This window comes from Melanotaenia boesemani, chromosome 11, assembly GCF_017639745.1.
Source record: "Melanotaenia boesemani isolate fMelBoe1 chromosome 11, fMelBoe1.pri, whole genome shotgun sequence".
Taxonomy (NCBI): domain Eukaryota; kingdom Metazoa; phylum Chordata; class Actinopteri; order Atheriniformes; family Melanotaeniidae; genus Melanotaenia; species Melanotaenia boesemani.
Window position 1 is genome coordinate 31,595,690 of NC_055692.1, and position 23,096 is coordinate 31,618,785.

Genomic DNA, 23,096 nt, shown 5'->3' on the forward strand with positions numbered 1-23,096 from the left:
TAGACCCACAAAAATAAATTCAAGAACAGCCCTCATTTAACTTAATGCCAATCACACATCTTTAATGAGATGTGTCATCCTTCACTGCATTGATTGACAGATTTTGTTGTTTCTAAGCTTCTAACATGTTCAGTGACACTCTGTAAATGTCAGTACAACAATAAAAGGGTATTATTTTCTCAGCTGAACTAATTTTGTTTACATAGCACCCTGAACATGACATTTACATGCTAAGGAGGTAGGTGTGGGTGAGGGGGTGGGCGAGGGTCACCACAAAGCAGTGTTGCTTGGCAGTGGCCCTGTTAGAAGCTTTGCATACTGTATTTATAACTATAGATATTTGTTATTCCACTAGTACACACAATCACTTCACCACAGGAGATTTTCTCCTGGAGATAAGCTTTAGCAAATGAATAAAAATAACAGAGGGAATGTGGAAGGTACATTTATCTGGAGGGATTTTGTGCAAAACATAAGGAGATGAGTGGATGAGGCACCTTGATGAACATTACTGTTTATATAGAATCTGTTTTGGTTGCTGTGTTCACTAGTTATTTCCTCAGCTGATCTTCCAAACATTTTATTTGGAGACCTGGATTGAAAATCTCCACAAAAAATATCCTGCATACATTAGCATTCCCACATGCAGCCTCAGAACATCACTGGAAGATTTCAGGACTACCTTGCATGTGTTAAAATGGCTAATGTGATCCATCGGTCAGGTGCCTTCAACATGAGTGGAGAGCCAACATGGAGCTACGCCCATGCCAAGGATGGAGATCACAATCCAGGAAGGTATGTGTGTGTGTGTGTGTTTATTTGATTAAGCACAACACTTTCGGTTGGATAGTAGCCACACTGGTTTCAACAGCAAAGGTAAATCCAGTGAGCCCTCATTGTGGTGCTTTCTGTTTAGCTTCTGTCTGCAGGATGTGATTCACACCAGCAGGGTTCAGTCAGATGTGTGTTTCAGTGTGAAACAGCAGATAACCTTTGAGCTGCATGGATGAGTGTGGGGGTTTGAAGGAAAAAGATTCACAAGGTCATGCTAAGCATTCCTGACATTTCCAAACTGCTCGGATCCCCTCTGGAAGAACACTCTTCCTCCTTTTTTCTTTATTGTCTTATGATCGAGGTACTTAATGAAAAGTCACAACCTTTAACAGAAACAGGGAAATTACGTTTTTATGAACATTTGTGGTGACTGCAACACAAAGTACTCCCCTTGCCTGCCTCAGCCTCAGGTCTAAGTTAAATCCCTCTGACAAGAATACATAACAATTCTTTTTTTTTTTTTTATTCAGAGTAGTATCATCTGAAACATCTCTGACTTGCAGATTATAAAACGTAAACATGAGCAACATGGTACTAAAATGTTTTAATGATGTTCTGTAAAGTGGTGAATCTACAAAGCTGCAGAAAGGGAAATATAATTTTTTGCTTGTTTCTGTAGTGGAGCTGATGTCATTCTCAACTCTGATAAAGAGGAAGGGTGGAGGTGAAAGATGCAGTTAGATTTAATGCTTGCAGCGATGCAAAACCTAAATATCTCAATTAAAAAGTGGTAACAGAAACACCTAAATAAAAAAAAAAACTTAAAAGTTTTTATGTTCTCAGGTGGTTTTCATACGTGTCAATGTTGAGGTAGAAATCGCAAAAGTGTGAAGGACTTTTTTTTGTATTTGCATGTCACTGGACGTGAAGTAGGGGGTCACGTGACCAGTTCATTTTAAGTATGTTTGGATGTAGGAGGAGATGGAAATATTAAAAGAAAAATATAATCATTATTTGATGAGTTCTGATGCATTAAACACTCTTCAATGGAAACATCTGTATATCGCATTTGTTCTTTGTCAGAATTTTGAAAATATCTTTATTTTGCAAAACCATCCTCCTGTATTACCTTCCTACAGACTGCCTGACTCTGACTCACCTGTAACTGCATTGTTAGCCTCCTTTTTATAAGCCTGGAACTGTTCTTAGTCAATCCCATTTTATCTGTGTTTCATGCTGTGTTTTACGGCCAAAATCCCTGCTGAGATAAATCTGTTTAGTTTTTTCCCTTCCTTCCTCCCTCAGCAGTCTTTTTCAATTCTTCATCCAGATTGCTCCATCTACAGACTCAGCATCTACTACTTTAAACTCCTTTGTTAATAAATTCTTTTACAATCCGCTGCCTGGTCTTTCTTCTCTGTTTTTGAGTCCTGAGACAAAACTGTCACATTATGTGGAATTCGGACTAGAAAAATGCCCATTTTAAAAATCACCAATTTTAGGTTTTACATTTAGAAAGTTAGTGTCAAACAATCAAAAGCAAGAACAATTTACAAATTTCAAATTTAGTTTTAGTATTTATGAAATACACAGATCCATCAAACATTGTGGATATGCATTGCTGATGATTTATGAAGATACACTTTTAGAGGACTATAAGATATAAGACATATATATATATATTAAGATGAAAATATGCAATTATATAATTATAATCCCTATCAGCACATTATATTCTAATACTGAGTAATAAGGAAATTAAATTTTACCAACACATTTGTACCTTAAAGTGCATTATTAATAGTTATAAGCTCATATATTTAAATGTAATCTTCTACCAACAGTTGATTTGTACAAATCTTAAATGAGCTTTGTAGTAGTAAACTTTATTTGTGAAAGCACAATTACATTCTGCATAATGTGAAATCGAGAATAGGAGTACAAGCAGTTTAACCGTAGATATATGATCTTGTTTATTCCTGGAAAGAACATCATAGAACATCATATGTCAAAATCTAATTGTATTTAGAATTTCTTGAAAGCATTTTACTGCTTGCTATGAGACGGATTTCTGCCAACGATGTCGCTGACATGTAGAAGTGTCAGGCTGTTAAATTCCTAAAACCTTAGATAAACCTTTTATTCAGCTAAGTCAGCCTGTCTGGGCAATTTTTTTCTCCACTTAGCTGAGAGAACAAACCTTACATTAAACAAAGGTTTACTTTGGGGGGGCAGATGAAGCACCAGTACAGTCATTAATCACTTGCACAGGAGGATGAGTGAAAGAAGAGGATGAGACAGAGCTGTGGGAGGAGGAGGAGGAGGATGCTGAAGGCCCCTAGAAATCAATTTTGACACATTAGAACTATTAGCTTATTGAGAGGCGGAAGATGGATTGAAGGCTGGATGTTTAGGAGAGCTGTAACTGTAAAACAGCTTCTCCACTAATGAACTGTGAAGAAAATGATGCTCTTTGAGGAGCTTCATTTTTACCTCAAACCCATATAGATGAAAAACCAAACAGCCCAAATTTCCAAAAGGAAAGACGGGAAAAACTGCTGATACTTCCAGGCTCAACTGATAAATAAATAAATAAATGTATTTTACAAAAGTTTGAGCAACACTGAATATTTGGTTTGAACCCTACAGTTCAGCGCAAATTATACCCAATGATAAATTTGAACTTTTAGCATGTTTTTATTCAAAAGGCAGCTTTTTTCTGACAAAAATATTCAAATGAAACAGAAAAAAAAGGATTTTTTTTTTACATTTATCTATAAATGTGTAACCTTAGTTATTAGTCATATGAAAAGTTCTGCATAACTTTTCGTAGGATTTGCTACAAGTATGTAATGTGCAATGAGAACATGTTGACATTACTTATCTCATTTATTTATTTAACCTTTCTTTATTCAGGTCGCTCCATTGAGACATGTAGTTTAATTAGCTAGAGAGACATGTTTTGGACAAATAAAAACAAAAACACATTTAGTTACGGCAACAGGAAGTTCTAACAGTATAAAAACAAGAGTTCATTTAAAAAGTATAAAGCAGATAGCGAAAAACAATAAAAACAAGAGCAATTAAAAGGTACTTTCTCCAGTCCCCTCAGGATAGTTTTGAATTCTCCTAATAGGATCAAGGTGTGCAGCTTCAGATTCTGCTGATTCCTGTTCCAAGTTAAAGGAGCAGAGCAAGAATGCCCTTTTGCTAAGACAAGTATGAACACTGACAGTAATAAAATCCTGGGACGGTAGGCCGTGAAGTAGCAGGTAGGATGATAAATATGATGGCGGCAGCCCAAGGATGGATTTGTAAATGAAGCACTGCCAGTGCAAAAGTCTGTGGATAGATGACCAATTGAGCAGAGAAAACAATGTGCAGTGGTGATCGAGGAGTTTACAGTCTGTCATCAATCTCAGTTTTCCATGAAAAACAGCCTCCAGCGTCTGTGAGCTGGTGGCGTTCATGTAGATGATGTTTCCATCGTCATGGTGAGGTAAAAAAGTGGGACCAACAAGCCTTTTCTGGCATTGAATGTAAAACAAGGTTTATTTCCAAATTTATTTTATTAATTATTTTAAACCCAGTGTTAGCGCTTTTATAGTCGACATGACAAAAAACATTACAGAACCAAAGTGTTACTGGGATTTTGTTCCTACCTGCCCTTGTTTGCTGGGGGATAAATGTCAGTGTCACATGTGCTGCAGTGAGCAAAAAAAGCAGGTGAATTAAACATCAGTGTCACATGTTTACTGAATGTCTCTAACAGTCTGCACGTTCCCACCAGGATTTCAGATTTCAAGCATCTCCAAGTCTTTCAGCTCTGTGTAAGATCATAATTATTTTAACTACAGGAACACACACTTAGCAAGTTGCTTCCATTGTTATGTTTAAGTGATGGACATCTCCTTCTTGCTCTCCATCTGAGTAGATCTGATTTGTGAACACCAGAGCACATTTCAGGGTGATTAACAAAAGCTGGCATAGTGTTACTAATTTTCTGAAGTAGTGGTTTGACTTTGCAAGGATGTCAATCTTTTAAACAAGATGCCAACCCTCCATTTCCAAATTCCCTCATGGCTCAGACAACTTCTAGCCTCTTTTATTTCACACCATTCATCACAGATGAGCCAAAACCTGGAAAAGAGTTTGCTGTTTATCCATTTTCTTCAGACAGACTTTCCTGCAAACACCATAAAATAAATCAAAAAGTTTAAGCCACCAACTGGAATTGTACTAAATTCGAAATGAAAAGTATTTATTGTTTTATCATTTATAAAATAATCATCTACATCAAATTAGCATGGCTGTAAAATATGGTCAATGAATGTGTCACGGTAACACAACCGGAGGAGACAATAGTTACTGAAAGTGTTTCAATTAAGAAGATGTGTTTTCCTTTTTGTCAGCACAAAGAGCCGGCGGGAAGGAAAACCCATTAAAGAGTGTCTGAAAAGAGCAGCGGGTGTATTTCAGCCCCGCTGACTGATGTGATAATATTCTTTCAGTCCAGTTGACTTGAAAAGTGTGAATATTTATGTCCAGAGGTGTTTGCCTGTTCTTAATGTCTGCAGTCTTTGGGCAGACACTTACTGTCTGCTGTAAGTGGTCGTATATTAACAGCAGCACGCCTTCCAGAGGCAGCGTGAAGGTCTCCTCATTATTTAATCATTCTCTGCTTCGCACCGGGGCCCGTCGAGATGCTGGGCACGCCACCTTAGCTGTGTGCTATATGTGCAACATTATCTCACACGGTGCTGTAATCATTAAAGAAACTGCTGTATATTTAATGCTAACAGCTTCCGTTTCTAAGATTTTTTTTCTTTTGTTTTAACAAACCAGCTGTTAAAACTCAGGAAAAACTGGTAAACATCCAACAAGAGCAGAGCAAACCAAGGCAGATAAACTGATGAGCCTCAGGACTCATAATTATACACCTATGTATGAAATTTAAGAATCCAAGATTGTAAACCAAGAGGAATCTCAGTGTTTGTTATCACTGCTGGTTTCTAACAGTTTGCACCACTGAAGATTTACAAGCAGCACTAGAGGATACTCTCATCTTTAAAAAAATTTATTTGGGCTTCTAGAAGCACCACAGCTCTGAAACAGCTCTGATGGAGAGCTGCATTCGGTCTTGGTATTTCTGACATCCTTTTAAACAGATTGAGGCATTGGGTGGGGGATTTTAAAGGTACAATTTAAAAATGGTTTAAATGCTTTCATTTTCTCCAGTTAAGTAAGTATTGGCCCCGAAACTGCCTCAGAAATTGTTTTTGGGACCACTTTTCTTTTCTTTTCTCCAGTTTTCTTTTTATATTCTCTGCACATGCTTCCCCTGGGACCACAATTTAAAGACATGATGATATAATTCACTTTTATGCTGATGACACAGTTAAACTTGCTTGTTAAAGCTGCTGATTCTGGGAAATGCTGCTTGAGTGATGTTTAACATTGGATGTCAGAAACATCCTTCAATTAAATTTCACAAAACTGAGGTCTTTTTACTTAGATCCCAGACAGCAGAATAAATCTTGCTGCTAGTAACCTCAATGACAGTTCAACAGCAAGCTCAACAACATCATAACACAAAATCGTGCACAGTCATGTTTTTACCATCTCAGAAATATTTCAAAGATAGGATTAACTTTAACTTTGATAAGGTTTTTTTTATTTATTTACTTTTTTTTGTCCATCAAAAATCACTGTCATATTACACACATCGGCAGTGAAGGATCTGCATCATCGGGGGTTTCAGGTTTTATCTTCAGAATTCCACTTCCAGGCAACCCGGATGGGAGCAATCAGTCAGCAACAGTTTCTAGGTAGTTAAGTGAACCACTCATCCCCCTTCTTAATCCAGAGCCACCAGGCTTCCACGATGTTCTTGGTGGTTTGTCGACTCTACAGCCCACAGATTTCTCAGAGTCCCAGAACCTGGTGTAATCCCCCTGCAGCCTACTTCGACAGGCCTTCCACTCTTGCCTTCAACACTCTGCTCTTTCCCTCTTGCACCTCTTCCATTCTGTCTTCCCCTGGGGCAGTCAATTCCAGCAGCACCACTTCCTTGGTTGCCTAAGATATCAGGACCATTTCAGGCCTGAGCGTGGTCGATGTTATCGTGCTTGGGAACTTCAGCTGTCTTCCTAAGTCAACCAGCAACTGCCAGTCTTTTCCTGTTGAGAAAAGCCTTCCCTGGGCCTTTAAAAAAGGGAGAGGCTTCTCTCCGGCATGATCATCCTAGATGGAGCACTTAATAGGATGTTGTAACTTACAGGAGCTGATGCTGGAGACTGGAGACACATTGTGCAGTTAATTGGAAGCATAACACGTTACAATATAGTAGTTTATGATGGCTGTACAGAGATCTGATCATACTGCCACAGAACTGAGAAGAGGATCTGATTTAATGATTCAATAATGAATCCAGATCTACATGACTCAGCTGGCGTATCATCGAATAACTCTTCGTTTGTACTGAATATTCACATTGATCCAAATGTGCATGTTGTAACTTTGCAAAACACTTAATGTTTCGGCTCTTTGTGACACCAACCCCAGTGTTTTGTACTAAATCATTTCTCTCCTGCACAGCACACATCAGCTGCACTACTGGCAGCACATGCCTTCCTTTCCCCTGGGAAACATTCACTCCCGATTGTTTACACTAGAACAGGTGTGGACGGCTTTAATAAAGATGAGCACTGAATCTGACTGTGAGCAGCCGATATCAAAATATCTCTTGACCTTGCAAACACGGATTACAGTGCAAGTCTGCCACAGCAGGAGGCGACTGCTCACAGCGTGCCCTGCGATCCTCTCCGCCCAATAAGCTTCGGCAGAATTTACGGCCCCTCAGACAGCCTGGTCCTGCATGTGTCAGTCTCCGCTGTGGATTACAGGATACACAAATGGTGATGTGTGGGTGTCAGGAGAGGTGCGAGACGCTGATGTTTCAGGTTTCAAGGTTCAGCTGGAATTCTGCAGCTTTCTCAATGCAAGTGAATAATATCCCCCCAGGGGACATATACAGGAAATGCTAAGGGCCCCAAGTCACCACTAGATCATAAACAGCTCATGGTTGTTCTCCTATTCCTGCTTTTGTCTTTTTGTGTGTCTCCGAGGAGCAATAGCGTTGCCCTAAAGTTGACTGCATTACTGTAATTCTTTGCAGGATCCTGACTGGTGCTCACTATCACATGTCAATACCAGGTCCTGTCCATTAATCGAACCGAGCAGCATTCTTTTACGAGGCGCCTCAGGGCAGCAGGAGCCCATAGGCAGACTCTACAGAGAGCTGAGTCAAATAGGTTTTACTGATGATCCAGACATCACCATTAGATGAGACATGGCAATGAGATGAATTATTACAGAAGAGACATTCAGGTCATAACAGTTCAGCTAATCTACCTGCTCAGTGTTTCTGTGGAAATGTCCTGTTGTTTTTAAAAGAAAAAGTAGGAATTAAGATACTAAAGATGAAAAGAATGACCATTTACCCCATTAAACGTTTTAATGGTGTCTCATCAGAAATGGTCTCTGTGGAAGGGTGGCTGTTCCTAAGGAAGGGAGAAAAGGCTGAGGTATGTCACATGACACAAAAACTGGACTGGAAATCAGCGTCAACAGGTTTGACGGAGTGAGGAATCCAGAACCCAAACCTCAGCATTGTGGTATCAACCTGACAACTAAACAAAAGGCAGAAAACACCCAAATAGGAGCTTTGGAAAGTCCTTCCAGTAGTCGGAGAACTATTAAGGACTACTTAAAGAAATGACATGAAAGCATTTCTCACACGGATCAGGCTTCGTTGAAAGGTCTTTGTGCTGAATATTGAAATTCAGGCTCATAAAATTTGTACAAATTGCTTGTATTTCCCTTTTATATTGTATTTCTAGTTATGTTTGTACAGTATGTCTCTGCAAATAACTGCATTTATTTCCCATTTTTTAAACTAAAATGACAAGCAGCATTAGGACCACTTGACTGATTGAGCCTTTTCTTTTGTAAACTGTCCGTTCAGGATGCAGATAAAGAACATCTCAAGTCTCAAGGTGTTACTCAGAAAACTTTGCACCATAACAACATGTGCAGTTTTGCCTGTTAGTGCTTTAATTCATATGGATGATTGGTGTATTTCTGTATTGAATAAAGAACAAAATATACTGAACACTTTCCACAGTGGAAGATATGAATTTGCTTTTCCGCTGATGGTCTTCAAAGAGCAAAACAACCAGAAATCACACCAGATCCAAACATTATGGTGGACTGGCTTTAGTTTGGACAAAGTGTTTATCGTTAAAATGATCTCTTTATGTACAGTGAAATATGGAGACATGAAGCCCTGTTGCCTCAAGATGGAGCTGTTGTCCATCAAATAACTCAGACATGAGGGAACGATCCCCCAAACACATTGATTCATTAATAAAGTGAACATTCACCTAAATTCATTGCAACTAAATCCCATGTATTCATTCACTGTGCCATGTTAAAGATTCAATATAAAGTCAGAAAAATAGTTTAATTCAATTTTATGAGTGTGTAATATTACTTGCTGTAAGTTGGCAAGTAAAACTTGGAAATCTTTTGTCTTTTTTTTCCTTCTGGGAGTTTTTTTTTTGTCTGTAGACCTCAAGTGAATGCAGGATATAAGGTGAGCATAATCTGCATCCTTGATTTCTCTCCTCATGTCTTAATTCCTTCAACTTGTAATGAAAGAGGAAGAGGTTATTAAGGTAAGACCCTTTTAACAAAACTGAGATATCCTGTCTTTAGAGTGAAAATCAGGTGTGATGGAGACAGATCATCTGCCCATTGTTTTGTTGCAGCCTTCTGCTGTGTTGTATCCCTATCAGATAAGCATTAAATGTGTCCCAGATAAAGACTCATAGCTCCACCTGCAAGCCTCTTCTCAGCTTCAGGAGCATTTTAGGAACTGAAGCATCTTCCAAAGTGTTGTACTGAGATTAGTTTCATGGTTACAAGTTGGAGGATGGAGAGGGAAAAGGGGGATCAAGGGCTACAAAATTGAGAAGCGAGAAGTGTCTTACAGAACCACAAGAGATGTTGGACAAAAGAATGAATCTTGCAGAGATAGATGACACAACAGGATATTTTACCAGAATTTTCCTCCCTTTTGCCTCCTAAAATGAACTTACATCAGTGTGCAGCAAAACACACATTTTTCATAATTTAGTGTGTTCAGTTATATGTTGTCAGACACAATATTATTCAATGAAAGGCATTTATTAGCAGTGTTGGGCACGTTACTTTGAAAAAGTAATTAGTTACAGTTACTAGTTACTTCTCCCAAAAAGTAACTGAGTTAGTAACTGAGTTACTCCACTATAAAAATAACTAGTTACCAGGGAAAGTAACTATTTCATTACTTTTTTAAAGTTTAAAAATGTCAAAGAAGTTTGATTTTTTTCAGAAGAGGTTTCACAGGCCAGGTGCATAGAGTAGAACAGCAAAGACTGGTACCTGAACAGAGGTTTTAATATTTACTGCACCTCAAAAGACCACAACTGGTACAACTGTACTTCAAGAATTTTCTTCATCATTTCCACCTCGAAAACGCCGTCTTTCCCTGAGACTCCGGACTCGCCATCTCTGATTTTTTGTGTGTGTGCTTCTATGTGCTGGGTTTGTGTGTAAACATCCGCCCACCTGGTGTCTCTGATTGGCTTATAAAATTTTCCTCCAATCATCATTACTTAATCGCTTACCCCTGTTTTCACTACAGGGGAAAACACACACACATTTGGAGCTCCTGTGTCTGTGAGCCAAGCTAGCGTTAAACCAAGTGGGACGACCACTTCGTAGCTTCACTCAGTAACTTGTAGTAACGGCATTTTGGTAATGGTAACGGCGTTGTAACGATAGAAAAAGTAATTAATTAGATTACTCGTTACTAAAAAAGGCAACGGCGTTAGTAACGGCGTTTATTTTAACTCCGTTATTCCCATCACTGTTTATTAGTAACTTATTTTAATTTGTTCTTATTTTATTATTATTTGTGTTGCATATTGTTTTCTATTTATTTTTATATATCTTAACATGAGAGTTGTTACCACAATTTTGTTATCCACTGTGCAATGACAATAAAGTGGATTCTGATTCTGATTATTACACAAGAATTCTTGTTGCTGGAATGTGTGAAAAATATTTCCTGCAACCAAACTGGCCACTTTATTAGGTACATCTCTTCAACTGCTTCTGCAAATTTTTAGCATACCAGATAGTCCTACACACTGACTGACTGACATGACATGTATAGTCTGGCGCGTGTAGATACAAATCCCTGAATGGGCGTGGCTTGAAACAGGCCTGAGTTTAACTCATCTCCTCCCCCTTTGCTGCTTGCCTGCAATCACGTGACCAATTCGGAGTGGGAGTGTAAAAATGGCTGCTGCTGTCAGGATATTAAATCTGTTTCGACTGAGAAGTTTCTGTTGTTTATGTCCGATGTTCTGCCTAAGAAACACCCGTGAATTAACATGTTTGCTTGTAGCTTTTTGTGTGTTAACGAGCCAGGTGTTGGCAAACGACCAGGACCAGGAGGACCAGGAATTTTTGAAACGGGAATATTCTTTGGCAAAACCATACCGTGGTAAGTTCACTGTCCAGCAACGTCAGCTTACACGTTAGCTAACTCAGGATAACAGAGAACGACTTAAAACTTAGCATCATAGCTTCTTCTTCTCTTGTTTTTTTTTAAATCGCAAAAAGCGCCTATCATTCAAGCTGCCGTAATACTTTGAGCTATATGAGCCACTTCGGATAATTATTAACTAATAGGAACTTTGTGCCCCTCGTGGTTATCTTTCTGAACTAAATATATTAAATTACGAGGCACGAAGGCTTTTGTTAACCCCAGCCAAACAACTGTAGCTGGTTTACAATACAGATAAAGACTAGAATAGATGACTTATCAGCATTGTTTGTACAGCTTTACTTGTAGATTCATATACACCTTAACATATTTTTAAGCCCCAGTCTGTATTAATTCATTGATTAGAGGCTATTTTGTGGCAAGTCATTCAGCTAACTTTAAACTGAAATTTAAATGTGAAAGTGAAATAAAGCAAATGTGACCATTTCATTCCCCATTGAGAATATACTTATATTAATGGGTATTTTTTGGCTGTTTTGAAGGTCTGGGTTTCTCTAGTTCCTCACAGTGGGATCTGATGGGAACTGCCATGGTGACACCTGATCAAGTGAGACTTACACCAGACCTGCAGAGCAGACAGGGGGCTGTGTGGAGCCGAATCGTAAGTCATCTACAACAATCTGCAGAATGCAGCTGTGCTACACATTACAACATAACCCACCACACCTTAACCTCACACATCCTGCCTCATTCTTGTACAGCAACTCAGAAACAATGCAGTTTTGAAAATGAGATGATACTGATGCCTTTTATGCATATGAAACCGATCTTTACACATTCAGTGTGTTTCAAAAGGATATATTTCTTATCTGTTTCTGATGATGCATACCGCTCTGCTAGCTCTCCTTTCTTTTGCTCTTTAGCCTTTGTTTTTGAAAGATTGGGAGCTCAAGGTGCACTTCAAAATCCATGGCCAAGGAAAGAAGAACTTACACGGAGATGGACTTGCTATCTGGCTGACCAAAGATCGCATGCAAAATGGTAAGTTTATACTAAATAATAATTCTTAATATAGGATTTAAAGAGTTTATCACACTTTCAATTACAAGCAGTTTTTTGAGTCATAGTCTTGTCATTTTTTTAACAGTGAGATGATGTAATCACATGTCTCTACTACACCCTCTGCCTGGAGATATCAGTGTAGCAGCATGTGTGCTGTCCTAGCTCCAACTCCTCCTAAGACCACAATTTTTTGGTTTTCTGTCTCCGTGTGTGACAGCTGCAAAGAAACAAGTTCATCTGTTAGTTATTTGTTCTGTTTGCTGCCCAACAGAAGATTCAATTTTCTGATGATATTTTAGTTTAAAAATGGTTTTAAACAATGTGCATAAAACTGCATTTGGGTCCAGTAACTAACACTACCTTCTGGGGTACAAGCCTGTACGCTACATCAACATGAGAAGATGCTATTAGACTGTCCTGCAGGTTATGTTGGATCATAATTTCTGATAAATACAACTGCATGGAATAATCAGATTAGTTTATTATTTATAACTGGACTTCAGCGAGCCCAGGCTAATAGTTAGTTAATACTGCTGGACCTGTCTGTTGCCTTTGACACGGTCAACCATCATATACTGTTCTCCACACTCTCTGAGCTTAGCATCTCAGGATCTGTCCTCTCATGGTTTATGTCCTACCTCACAGGAAGATCCTTCAAAGTATCTTGGCAAGGGGGAGTGTCCAGATCACATGGGCTGACAACAGGGGTGCCTCAGGGCTCGGTGGTTGGCCCTCTTCTCTTTTCACTATACACCTCCTCACTCGGTGCAGTCATTAACTCTCATGGTTTCTCCTACCACTGCTATGCAGATGACACTCAGCTTTTCTTTTCTTTCCCACCTGACGACACAACCGTCTCAATGCAAATATCAGCATGTCTTGCTGATATCTCCGCATGGATGATGGATCGCCACCTTCAGCTAAATCTGTCCAAGACTGAGCTTATTGTCTTTTCAGCCAATCCTTCCTTACTGCCACAGATAAGCGTGCAGCTCGACTCTATCACACTTGTACCTACGTCTTCTACCAGGAATCTTGGTGTCATGGTGGACAACCAGCTGACCTTTAAGGACCATGTTGCCTCGGTTGCTCGATCTTGCCGATTTGCTCTCTACAACATCAGGAGGATCAGACCCTACCTGACTGAACACACGGCCCAGCTCCTGGTCCAGGCTCTGGTCATTTCACGCATTGACTACTGCAACTCCTTACTGGCTGGCCTGCCTGCTTGCTCCGTTAAACCTCTGCAGATAATTCAGAACGCAGCAGCAGCACATCTGGTCTTAAAACAGCCCAAAAGAGCTCATGTCACTCCGCTGCTAATCGCTCTCCACTGGCTTCCAGTTGCAGTGCATCAAATTCAAAGCTCTGCTTCTGGCTTACAAAACAATAACCCAAACAGCTACCTTCACTCCTTAATTCAGAGCTACACTCCCTCTTGACAGTTACGCTCTGCCAGCGAAAAACGCCTAGTGCTCCCACCACAAGGGGACGCTAAATCAGTAGCTAGACTCTTCTCCTCTGTTGTCCCCCGGTGGTGGAACGATCTACCAAACACCGTCCGATCTGCAGAGTCCTTATCCACTTTTAAGAGCAAGCTAAAGACTCAGTTGTTTAAGGAGCATTTCTGCACTTAGCTTCACTCTTCTACTCAACAGAATGAGTTATAAAGATTTGTCCAGCTCTTTGGTTCAACCAAGTAGTGAATAAGCTGTGTGCACTTATGCCCAAGATGATATTGTGTGATGAAATTGTGATCTTGTATTTAAACAAAATGACTTACAAAAAACTACAAACAACTTAAAAAAATGCACTGCCTCTAGCACTACATGACAGCACCTGGGTCCAACTGGACTCACAGCAGTCTGACTATCACTTAATTATGACGTCCCATCATGTTTGAATTCTTGCTTGCGTTGTTCTTGCTATCAAATGTAAGTCGCTTTGGATAAAAGCGTCTGCTAAATGACTGTAGATTAGAATAGAATAGGGAACTTCTGGCTTTAAAAATGAATCAGTCTCGCCTCTTATGTTCTGCGAGACGCTGTTGTTATTGTCAGGACCTCCATGTGAGATGTTACCATCAGTAAATGTGTTTTTCTAGACAGCTTCGCACATGCAATTGAGTCCTGATATGTTTCCAGATCTTCTAGAAGGGTGCCATGTGCAAACACAAATGTCCTTATTATTTACCTTAGACTCTCCTTGGAGAACTGGTTTGTGTGTGTGTCTGTGTGTGTAGATGAGCTTTTCTTTTTCTTTCAAAGACGTGTTTACTGAGTGTGGTAGCATTGTGTGACGACTGAGGAGATGGAAATGGGTCTTTATGGCCCCACAGTTAATGTGATTTAAATAATCATAACTAACATCTCTGTTTGCCTCAGTACTCGTCCTGCTGTCTGAGTTCAATATCTTTACCAATAAGTTTATATCTGATCACCTGGGGAGGCAACATTTCTAATAAAACCATAAGGAAGTGTCTTCTGTTTTGATTGAAAAGAGAAGATTGATTTGCTTCATACAGTTTTTAGGCTGAAATTACACTTCTGGTGACCATTACGCTTAACTAAGTTTATTTTAAATATTTACCTTAAGATAATAACTGCTTTGTTGTTTGCAGGTCCTGTGTACGGCAACATGAACCAGTTCACTGGACTTGGGATATTTGTTGACACATACCCAAATGCTGAGAAGACCCATGATGTGAGTTACAACTTGTAGCTTCTTTTAAAAATCCAGTGTTTTCAATCCTCATCTTTAGGTTGCTTCCTTGTTCAGATGTTTTTAAAGTGATATTCCTGGAAAGCTGAGGGATTTATTTGTGTTGCAGTAACCTCACCATATGAACCCAGATTCAAAGAGCCTCTCAAAGTGACACTGAAATAACTGCTCTCATGAGTTTTTATTTTTATTTTTTTCTGCAAACCTCTTGAATACAGAAGACTCAAGTTGGAGAACAGGTAGCAACACAAGCTGGTGTTTGTTGCATGAGAACTGATCATCCACTCATCCAGATGTTCACAGTGTCATTCTGTCACATCATTACATCCGTCTGAGGTCATCCATCAGTGCTGTCTGGCATCATCAACCCCTCTTCCACTGAGGCACCTCTAGTTTTGGTTCTGGCTTCATGGTTTCGACATTAATGCCTTTTGGCTTTTAAAGATGGTTTAAGCTTGATTTTCCAAAACCAAAAAATCTGGGTCATGACCAGTTTAACCGACGAGAGTTAAGAGAGAAAAAATTACCAACAGAAAAGCGGAGCTAGTTTTGCATGCAGTGTTTTTCTTGGGTTGGAGGGGTCTCTGCTTAACAGGCATCATACTCTATTTAACCCAGAAGGACATTTTAATGTTGTAGTAGGTGTTTCAATTTTTAACTTTTTTATTAAATATTTGTAATAAATATGCATACATAATACATATTATGTTATTTTGACACATGTAATAATGACAAAATAATTTAACCTTCATATGTCAGCTAAACTCAGCTATGAAGTCACGTCACATTTCTAAATCTCATCAGACTAGTTTTCCTTAATATGACTGAAATGTGATGCAAAACACTTTTTAAATGTCCCAGTGAAAACTGTTTTTTTCAGTGGAGTCGCTCTAAATACTCTTAATGTTCAGATTTGAGATAACATGTATGTTAATGAAACCTTCAAAGAGTATTGGATCCATTTAAGCTGCTATACGACTCAGAAATGACTCCAGCGACGTATATTCAGCTTGTTTAGCTGTGCATGTTCCCTCGATGTGCATGACAATCTCTGCGTCACAACAGAGCAGGAGAAAAACTCCTTGCTGGAGCATGACTGCTTCCATCTTCAGAGTTTTAAAAAAATGCTGATATTTTTGTCTGAACGTTGGACAGCATGGAAAAACATAATGAGGCTCAGTCTGGAAAACCTGTTCTTTTGGTCTCCTGCTGTACAGAAAAGGGTCTTTGTGTTTTGAAAGACGTTGCAGTGGTGCCTGTGTTTGCCCCACTGGAAGACGACGATAAATCTGACTTCCCTGTCTCTCTCACAGAGGACTTTCCCATACATATCCATGATGCTTGGAAACGGGACCTTGCCATACGACCACGACCGTGATGGGCGGACCACTGAGCTCGGTGGATGCTCAGCGATGGCGCGCAATGCAGTTTACGACAACTTTCTTCTGGTCAGATACTCCAAAAATAGACTGACGGTAGGACACGTGCAGCATTTTAATGAAAATAAATTAACAGTAAATGTTTTGGTCTGTGTGAGTCTGGGTTTAAAAACCTGGATGATGGTGATAATTTCTGAAAATGTTTGTGCTCTGAAATAAACCCTGTAAAATAATTTGAGATGACTGTATTGGATGTTTACCAGTGAATTGTTCTGTTCCTCCACCCTCCAGCTCATGGTGGACGTAGATGGAAAACAGGAATGGAGAGACTGTGCTGACGTCACAGGAGTCCGGATACCGATGGGCTACTTCTTCGGTGCCTCCTCCGCTACCGGAGACCTGTCCGGTATGACCTCTGAAAATCCCACGAAACAGGTTTTATAGGTTTTGGGAAACTTAACTTTAGCTGCTACAGCCAGAAAGTTTCTGTTCCACATCACCACGCTGAAGTTCATCAAAACTTTTGGAGGAATTATTTTGTTTAAATGATAATTGTTGGCTCGTCCGTCTAGATAACCATGACATCATCTCCATGAAGTTGTACCAGCTGACCATAGAGAGGACTCCAGAGGAGGAGGAGGAGGAGGAAGAGGAGGTCACCATCCCCAGAGTTGACAACATGAAACAGTTTAATGGTAAATACAGCACAGCTGCCTTGATCCTGCCAGCAGACAGACTGATTAAATTTATATAATTTATGGTCACAGCCCAGTAATTTATAAAATTAGGTAGTTATGAAGTATTAATTATGAGGTGCCTTTATAGGAAGGAATGTATTTTTATTTCACACAGTCAAGAATATTTGTATTCTTACATCTTAAATGATTAAAAGTAGTGTATTGCAAACGTTATATAAAAGTAGATCTATATCAAATAAAGGGTTTAAAACAGTTAAAATATTTCCTGTAAATCTCAACTTAAATAGTAATGTAATTAAATCAAATACATATGAGAGAGAAGAATGAAAAATTCAGGAATTATACACACACGTTAAATGTTAACAAGTCAGTAGGATGAATAATAAAGCTTCTAAACACAGGAAATATATCTGAAAGTGAATTTCCAGCCCTGCTGGAACAGATAAAGTGATTCCTTTTCTATATTGTGTGGGGAAGTCTGTTTTTAATGACTTTTTAAAAGTTAAAACTTTAAAAATAAAAAAACAAAAACGCTGTTGGGCTTCACACTTTGTGTAGTAACTCTGTGAAACAAGCTCAATACGTGGGGGGAGGGTTTTTATCGAACCCTTGTGGACTTTGGCAAAAGGAGGAGGAACAGACTTCGACAGAAAACCTGTTCACAGCACGGCTCACCCCCCAAATGCTGTGATGACGGCCATGCGAGTCCAGGTCCATGCGAGTCCAGGTCCATGTGAGGCCAGTTTCATGCGAGTCCAGGTCCATGCGAGGCCAGTTTCATGCGAGTCCAGGTCCATGCGAGGCCAGTTCCATGCGAGTCCAGGTCCATGCGAGTCCAGGTCCATGCGAGTCCAGTTCCATTCCCTCCTGCGACTCGTGGTTCGTCTGTATGTGGATGTCTGTACATTCAGAGGGAGCAAGAAACAGACTATTAAAAAAACTGAGTTTAAACGCAGTAAATTAACTGTTGGCATTAATTAATTACTTTAAAAATGAAGATCCATGCTGTCTTTTTTATTAACAAGATGATCTTATCTGCAGGAAGTAAAGGCCAAATAATAAGCAAAAGGATCCTTTAACTAGTTGGACTCTTCATACATTTAATGTAGACGACGACTCTACTCTGTCTGCTAGCCAACTTCCTGCAGTGCAGGAGGCTCTCTTCTTTCTTTCTTTTCCTCTATTTTTTAAGTAAATGCAACCCATTTCTGCACCTTTGGCCTTTGTGGTACACACTTTTGGGGGCAGAGGGATTTTGGAGAAAAAGAAATCCATTTTTGCAAAGTAACTGGAAACAAACTTTTACGTGTTACTTGAGCTGAATACCTGATCTGTTTGCTAATGATTGTTTTACCTTGCAGTGGAAGTGGAGGAGGAAGGAATGAGCGGTGTCCAGCTCTTCTTTACCCTCCTCTTCTCAGTGCTGGGCCTGGGTGTGCTGGCGGTGGTCGCAATTATTCTTTATGGCCGCTGGAAGGAAAACAAACGCAAACGCTTCTACTGAGAGCGGTGGATCCATGCAGGTCCTCAGTCTGCGTTGTCTTCATCGATGTGCACTCAACAAAGACCACATGATTGAACAGACTGAACCAACAGCCTCGTGGATCTGACCCCTGTGTCTGTGATGAACTGGTAAAGAGATCATGAACAGCTGAGCCTGATGTAAAGTCTTTTATATTTTCAAGTTTTCCACATGACATGTGATCAGGAGCTTCGGTGGAGAAAAGGGTTTTTATATATATATATATATATATATATATACGTATATGTATAATTTTTTTTTTTTTTTTTTTTTAAGAAAAGAAATTTATTCATCTCAATTTACGTAGAGTGGGATTGCTGTATCCCATCTGCACTGAGAACAGCTGGAAAATCTGATTCTGTGACACTTACCGATACATTGCAGGGTTCTGGAGAGCAGAGTCCAAATGATGGGGGCAGGTTGGACATCTCAGAATGGACAGAGACAGTGAGGGATACTAGTGATGGATGTGTATTTAACCATAAACCAGTCCTCACTGACTTATCCATTTGGTTCCTTTCATATCGGATTAAACTCATTTAGCATAAAAGCTCGACTCCATGTTAGCTCTTCGGCAGCTCGCAGTCACATTTTTGCACAAGGTTATTTTCAGCTGCAACTTCACTACAGACTCTTTAAAATGATCGATTATAAAATCATCTAGATGTTTGAAGCTGCCCCTCTCATTTGTACACCCTTCACCTATAGAACTAACTCAGGTCGGCAGAACGTTGCACATTGTGTCGGTACCTTTTACTTCCACTTCAGTCTAACTTGCAGCTGCTGTGAAGACCAGTGGATCCGTGTGGACGTCCTCTGGTTGCACTGAAAAAGTCTAGTTGTACTGAGCTCCTGTACATATGAGCTGGGCAGGAATTTCCGGCAGCCTACAGAGCAAATCCAGCCATGTTTGCTCTTTTTAAATGTGCCATTGATGACACATGCATGATTAAAGAAGAGATTAAAATGACCTGTGCAGCTCAAAGCATCAAGCTCTGATTAGTTAAAGACAAGGTGACTTTATGTTCCAATCTTTCTGGAGCTTTGAGCTCCCATGAAGTGGTCATTGTTGTATAAGGCTGCATTTATTTTCTCCAGCTAACAGTTCCCCATGGTGATAAGCTATCAGGAAGGTTTACCTACCCATCCTGGGCACCAGGTATCGGTTTTGTTCCAATTTTCATGTTTAGGGCGCTGAATCTCACCAGACCCTGTCAATAAATAATTTTTCTCAATCAGCTAATGAATTCATGATCAGAAAGCATTAGATTTCTGCTTTAGCACACACTGTGAACTTAGCAGCCATCTGCAGCATCAGATAAATGCTAGTAGAGTAAACCGAGTCTGTGCAAATGAATTTTTACTGTTTTGTTGAACCTGTAACAACTGGTGCCTTCCCACTGATGTCACATGGATGCAGCTGTGGAACATTTCACCTCAGTAATACTTTATTTTCTATAAAACAGCTGTTTGGTTCGGGAGGTCATGGGGATTTTTTAGGTTTATCTCTAATGATTAATTGAATTTTGGAAAAGGTGCTGCTGGGCTTTGTTTCTGTAGAGGTAGTGTCATAAAAGTACTGCAAATGTGTTTAGAAAAGCTTACAAGACACAGAAAATGCTGAACTAAAAACAAGCTAGAGAACCAGAGACTTGCTGCATCCATCGGACATAAAGGGCTTTTCATCCGAGTCTTTTGCACAGAAGACTTTTGACTTGTGATAACATGATGTTATTGATTCCTTATCAGCAGGAAGGAGGGGGGTTCACTCTGCAAAGGTACATTTATGAGTTGGGTTAGCAGCAGTACAGCTGGACCACCAGGCTGAGATGGATACTCGGTGGGTTACAGACATCTAGTTAGCAAACCTTTTATGTTGTAAGATTTTGTAGTAAATCGTGTATCCTTGCAGAGTGAAATCCACTGTGCAGGCATCTGTCTTCACACTTGTTTATGAAAAGTTGATATTTCTGGTTGAGTCGTACACCGGTGACCTACTGTTCACACCACGAGCATCAAGAGTAGCCAACAAAAATACAAGTATTTCATGAAAATCTGTAGTTTTTTTATAGTTTGTACCTTGAAGCTGATTCACGTAACACCAGCACTTACTTAAATATGTATTTGCTGGTGTATTTAGGAGCCCATTGGCTAAAAGGTTTACCTTCAGGTAATGTGTTGGTGTAAATTCTCAGTCGTCCAATTCATGGTAATCCGAGGAGTCTGACTAAAAGAAACTTTACATGTTTCTCTTAATTCTTGAAGATCTTTAACCTCACATAACTAGAGACCTTAGCATGTCTTATTTCAATGTTCCTTTTAGTCTGATAAGCTGAAACTCCCACCAAGTTAGCCCAGTTAAGATCAAAGAAGCCTTTCAGATGAAAGGTAAAACATCTTCAGGACCAAGAAAAGTAAGTCCAGTTGAATTTATTCAGTCTCTTAGGATTACAAGAGGTAAAGTAGAAAAACTTGAATGTGCTTGTATTGCTTTTTGAATGCGCTGGAGCCATATCAGCCTTTAGTCACCTGTTATTTTCTTGGTTAGTTACTCTGTAAGCGAAACCTGCTCAGAGTTTTCTAGTCAGTGTTTGGTAGGAGTGTAAATCCCAAGGTTTGATGTTAGCAGATATTCCACCATGAAATGATTCAGATTGGATGTGAGCAAGGAGCTGGTGATGGGTGTAGTTTGTAGTGTTACTGGAGTGTTTGTCTTTAAGAGGCATTGCTTACACACACACCATGTTTGCCAGTCGACTTGATGTCTTCTCTCCAAAATGTTTCCTCACCGCTGATTTTCCTCCAAGAGGAGGAAGATATCTTCATCTTCTTCCTTCATTCTGCTGTTAACTTACAAACCAGCAAACTGCTAAATTCAGGGAGATCTGAAAATGGAAAGCGCGGCTTACATATGATTAATGTATTCTTGTCTGACTGATGTTGGCTCACTGATCGATGTTACATGTTTCTGTCCTCCAGTGTTTTTCAGTTTTTCTTGTCTTTGTCGTAGCTTGTATGTTTAATATTGAGCCATTTGTTGTAATCATTAGTCAACATGAGCTGATCAGTCCTGTAGTGAATGATTTGAATGATGATGATCAGCAGGTTTTATTCAAAAATCTAAACCCTTGTCAGAAAAGAAGATGAATGAAAAACACATTTTCTTCATGCTACTGTGACTTATTTTCAATTAAAAGGTCCTGTTGTGATTTTCCATACGTGTTTTTGTTTGTTTATGTTACTTAAAGTGGTGAAACTCTTCGAAATAAGATTATACAGATTTAATACGGTAGATTTATTTTCTGCTACTGTTTTATGGAGGATGAGTTAAAATTGCATCTCCCTAAAGAAAAGACTACAAAAGAACCACTAAGTTACCCACCGACTTAATTATCGGTGTAGTGTCAGCCTTCGACGCCTGTGTTATTAGTTTATCTTCCAGCTTGTGTTCATGATGAAGGATACGCTGCGTTAGAGCTCACGGTCTTGTTGTAGAGGAACCATCTGGCCTGAAATGAAAGATCAGAGGAAACATTTTGTTTGTATTCAGAACAAAATGTTTCCTTGAAATCCTTCACAGACGACTTCATATTTGGAAAAAAATGCGTGAACAAACTTCTGAATCCATCTTGGTGCTGTTATCTGTTCTATAACCAACAAAGCTGGGTGAGCCACTTCCAAAGGCAGCCAGCTGTATGAGAATCTGAGCTACCATCACGTTACTTGCTGGTCTGGAAGCTCTTCAGTTTCTGGATTTGTCCGTCACCGTCTTATTTGGAGAAAAAAAACATCAAACCTGACTGGACAAAAATCAGCTGTCTAAGGCGCCGCATTTCCATCTGACTTTTCTATGTCCAGATCACATCCTCCGCATCTCCCTGATTATCTGGATACTTTGAATCCGGGTTGATTTGTTCAGTAATCTTTTCTGAAAAATCCACGTTTTGTTTTTTTTTGTTTTGTAATGCAGTTCAGTGACTCCGGTTCTCTGGAGACTGGTCTGGGTTTCCACTGGGAGGTTGTCATTGTTATTTAGGAATATTTTGATTCCTAACATCACACAAACAACTGAATCTTATTTTAATTTTAGTTTCTATTTTTTATTTCAGATTTTTTTATTTAAACTACTACATTATATAATAATTATAATTATATAATATTTTATTATCTATTAAGTGACTGACTAAAAACAGCATATTTAAAAAATGTAAAGTTCAATAAAATGCATTCAAAGAAATTTAATGCCAGAAAATTAATATTTCTTGTCCTTTTTTTACAATTAGCCTTAGTCCTTCCTTCCTCCTGAGCGTCTCTTCATTTTA

The 23,096-nt window shown here is 39.3% G+C and overlaps 1 protein-coding gene across 1 annotated transcript; it reads left to right on the forward strand.

Moving 5' to 3' along the window:
* The first annotated feature begins 11,163 nt into the window (after positions 1–11,163).
* lman2lb (lectin, mannose-binding 2-like b) lies at positions 11,164–21,988 on the forward strand. Its single transcript, XM_041999058.1, has 8 exons — positions 11,164–11,389; positions 11,935–12,053; positions 12,316–12,433; positions 15,075–15,157; positions 16,489–16,650; positions 16,846–16,960; positions 17,127–17,249; positions 18,614–21,988. The coding sequence occupies exons 1-8, from the start codon at positions 11,182–11,184 to the stop codon at positions 18,754–18,756; spliced, it is 1,071 nt and encodes a 356-aa protein (XP_041854992.1). The 5' UTR covers positions 11,164–11,181; the 3' UTR covers positions 18,757–21,988.
* The last annotated feature ends 1,108 nt before the right edge of the window (positions 21,989–23,096 follow it).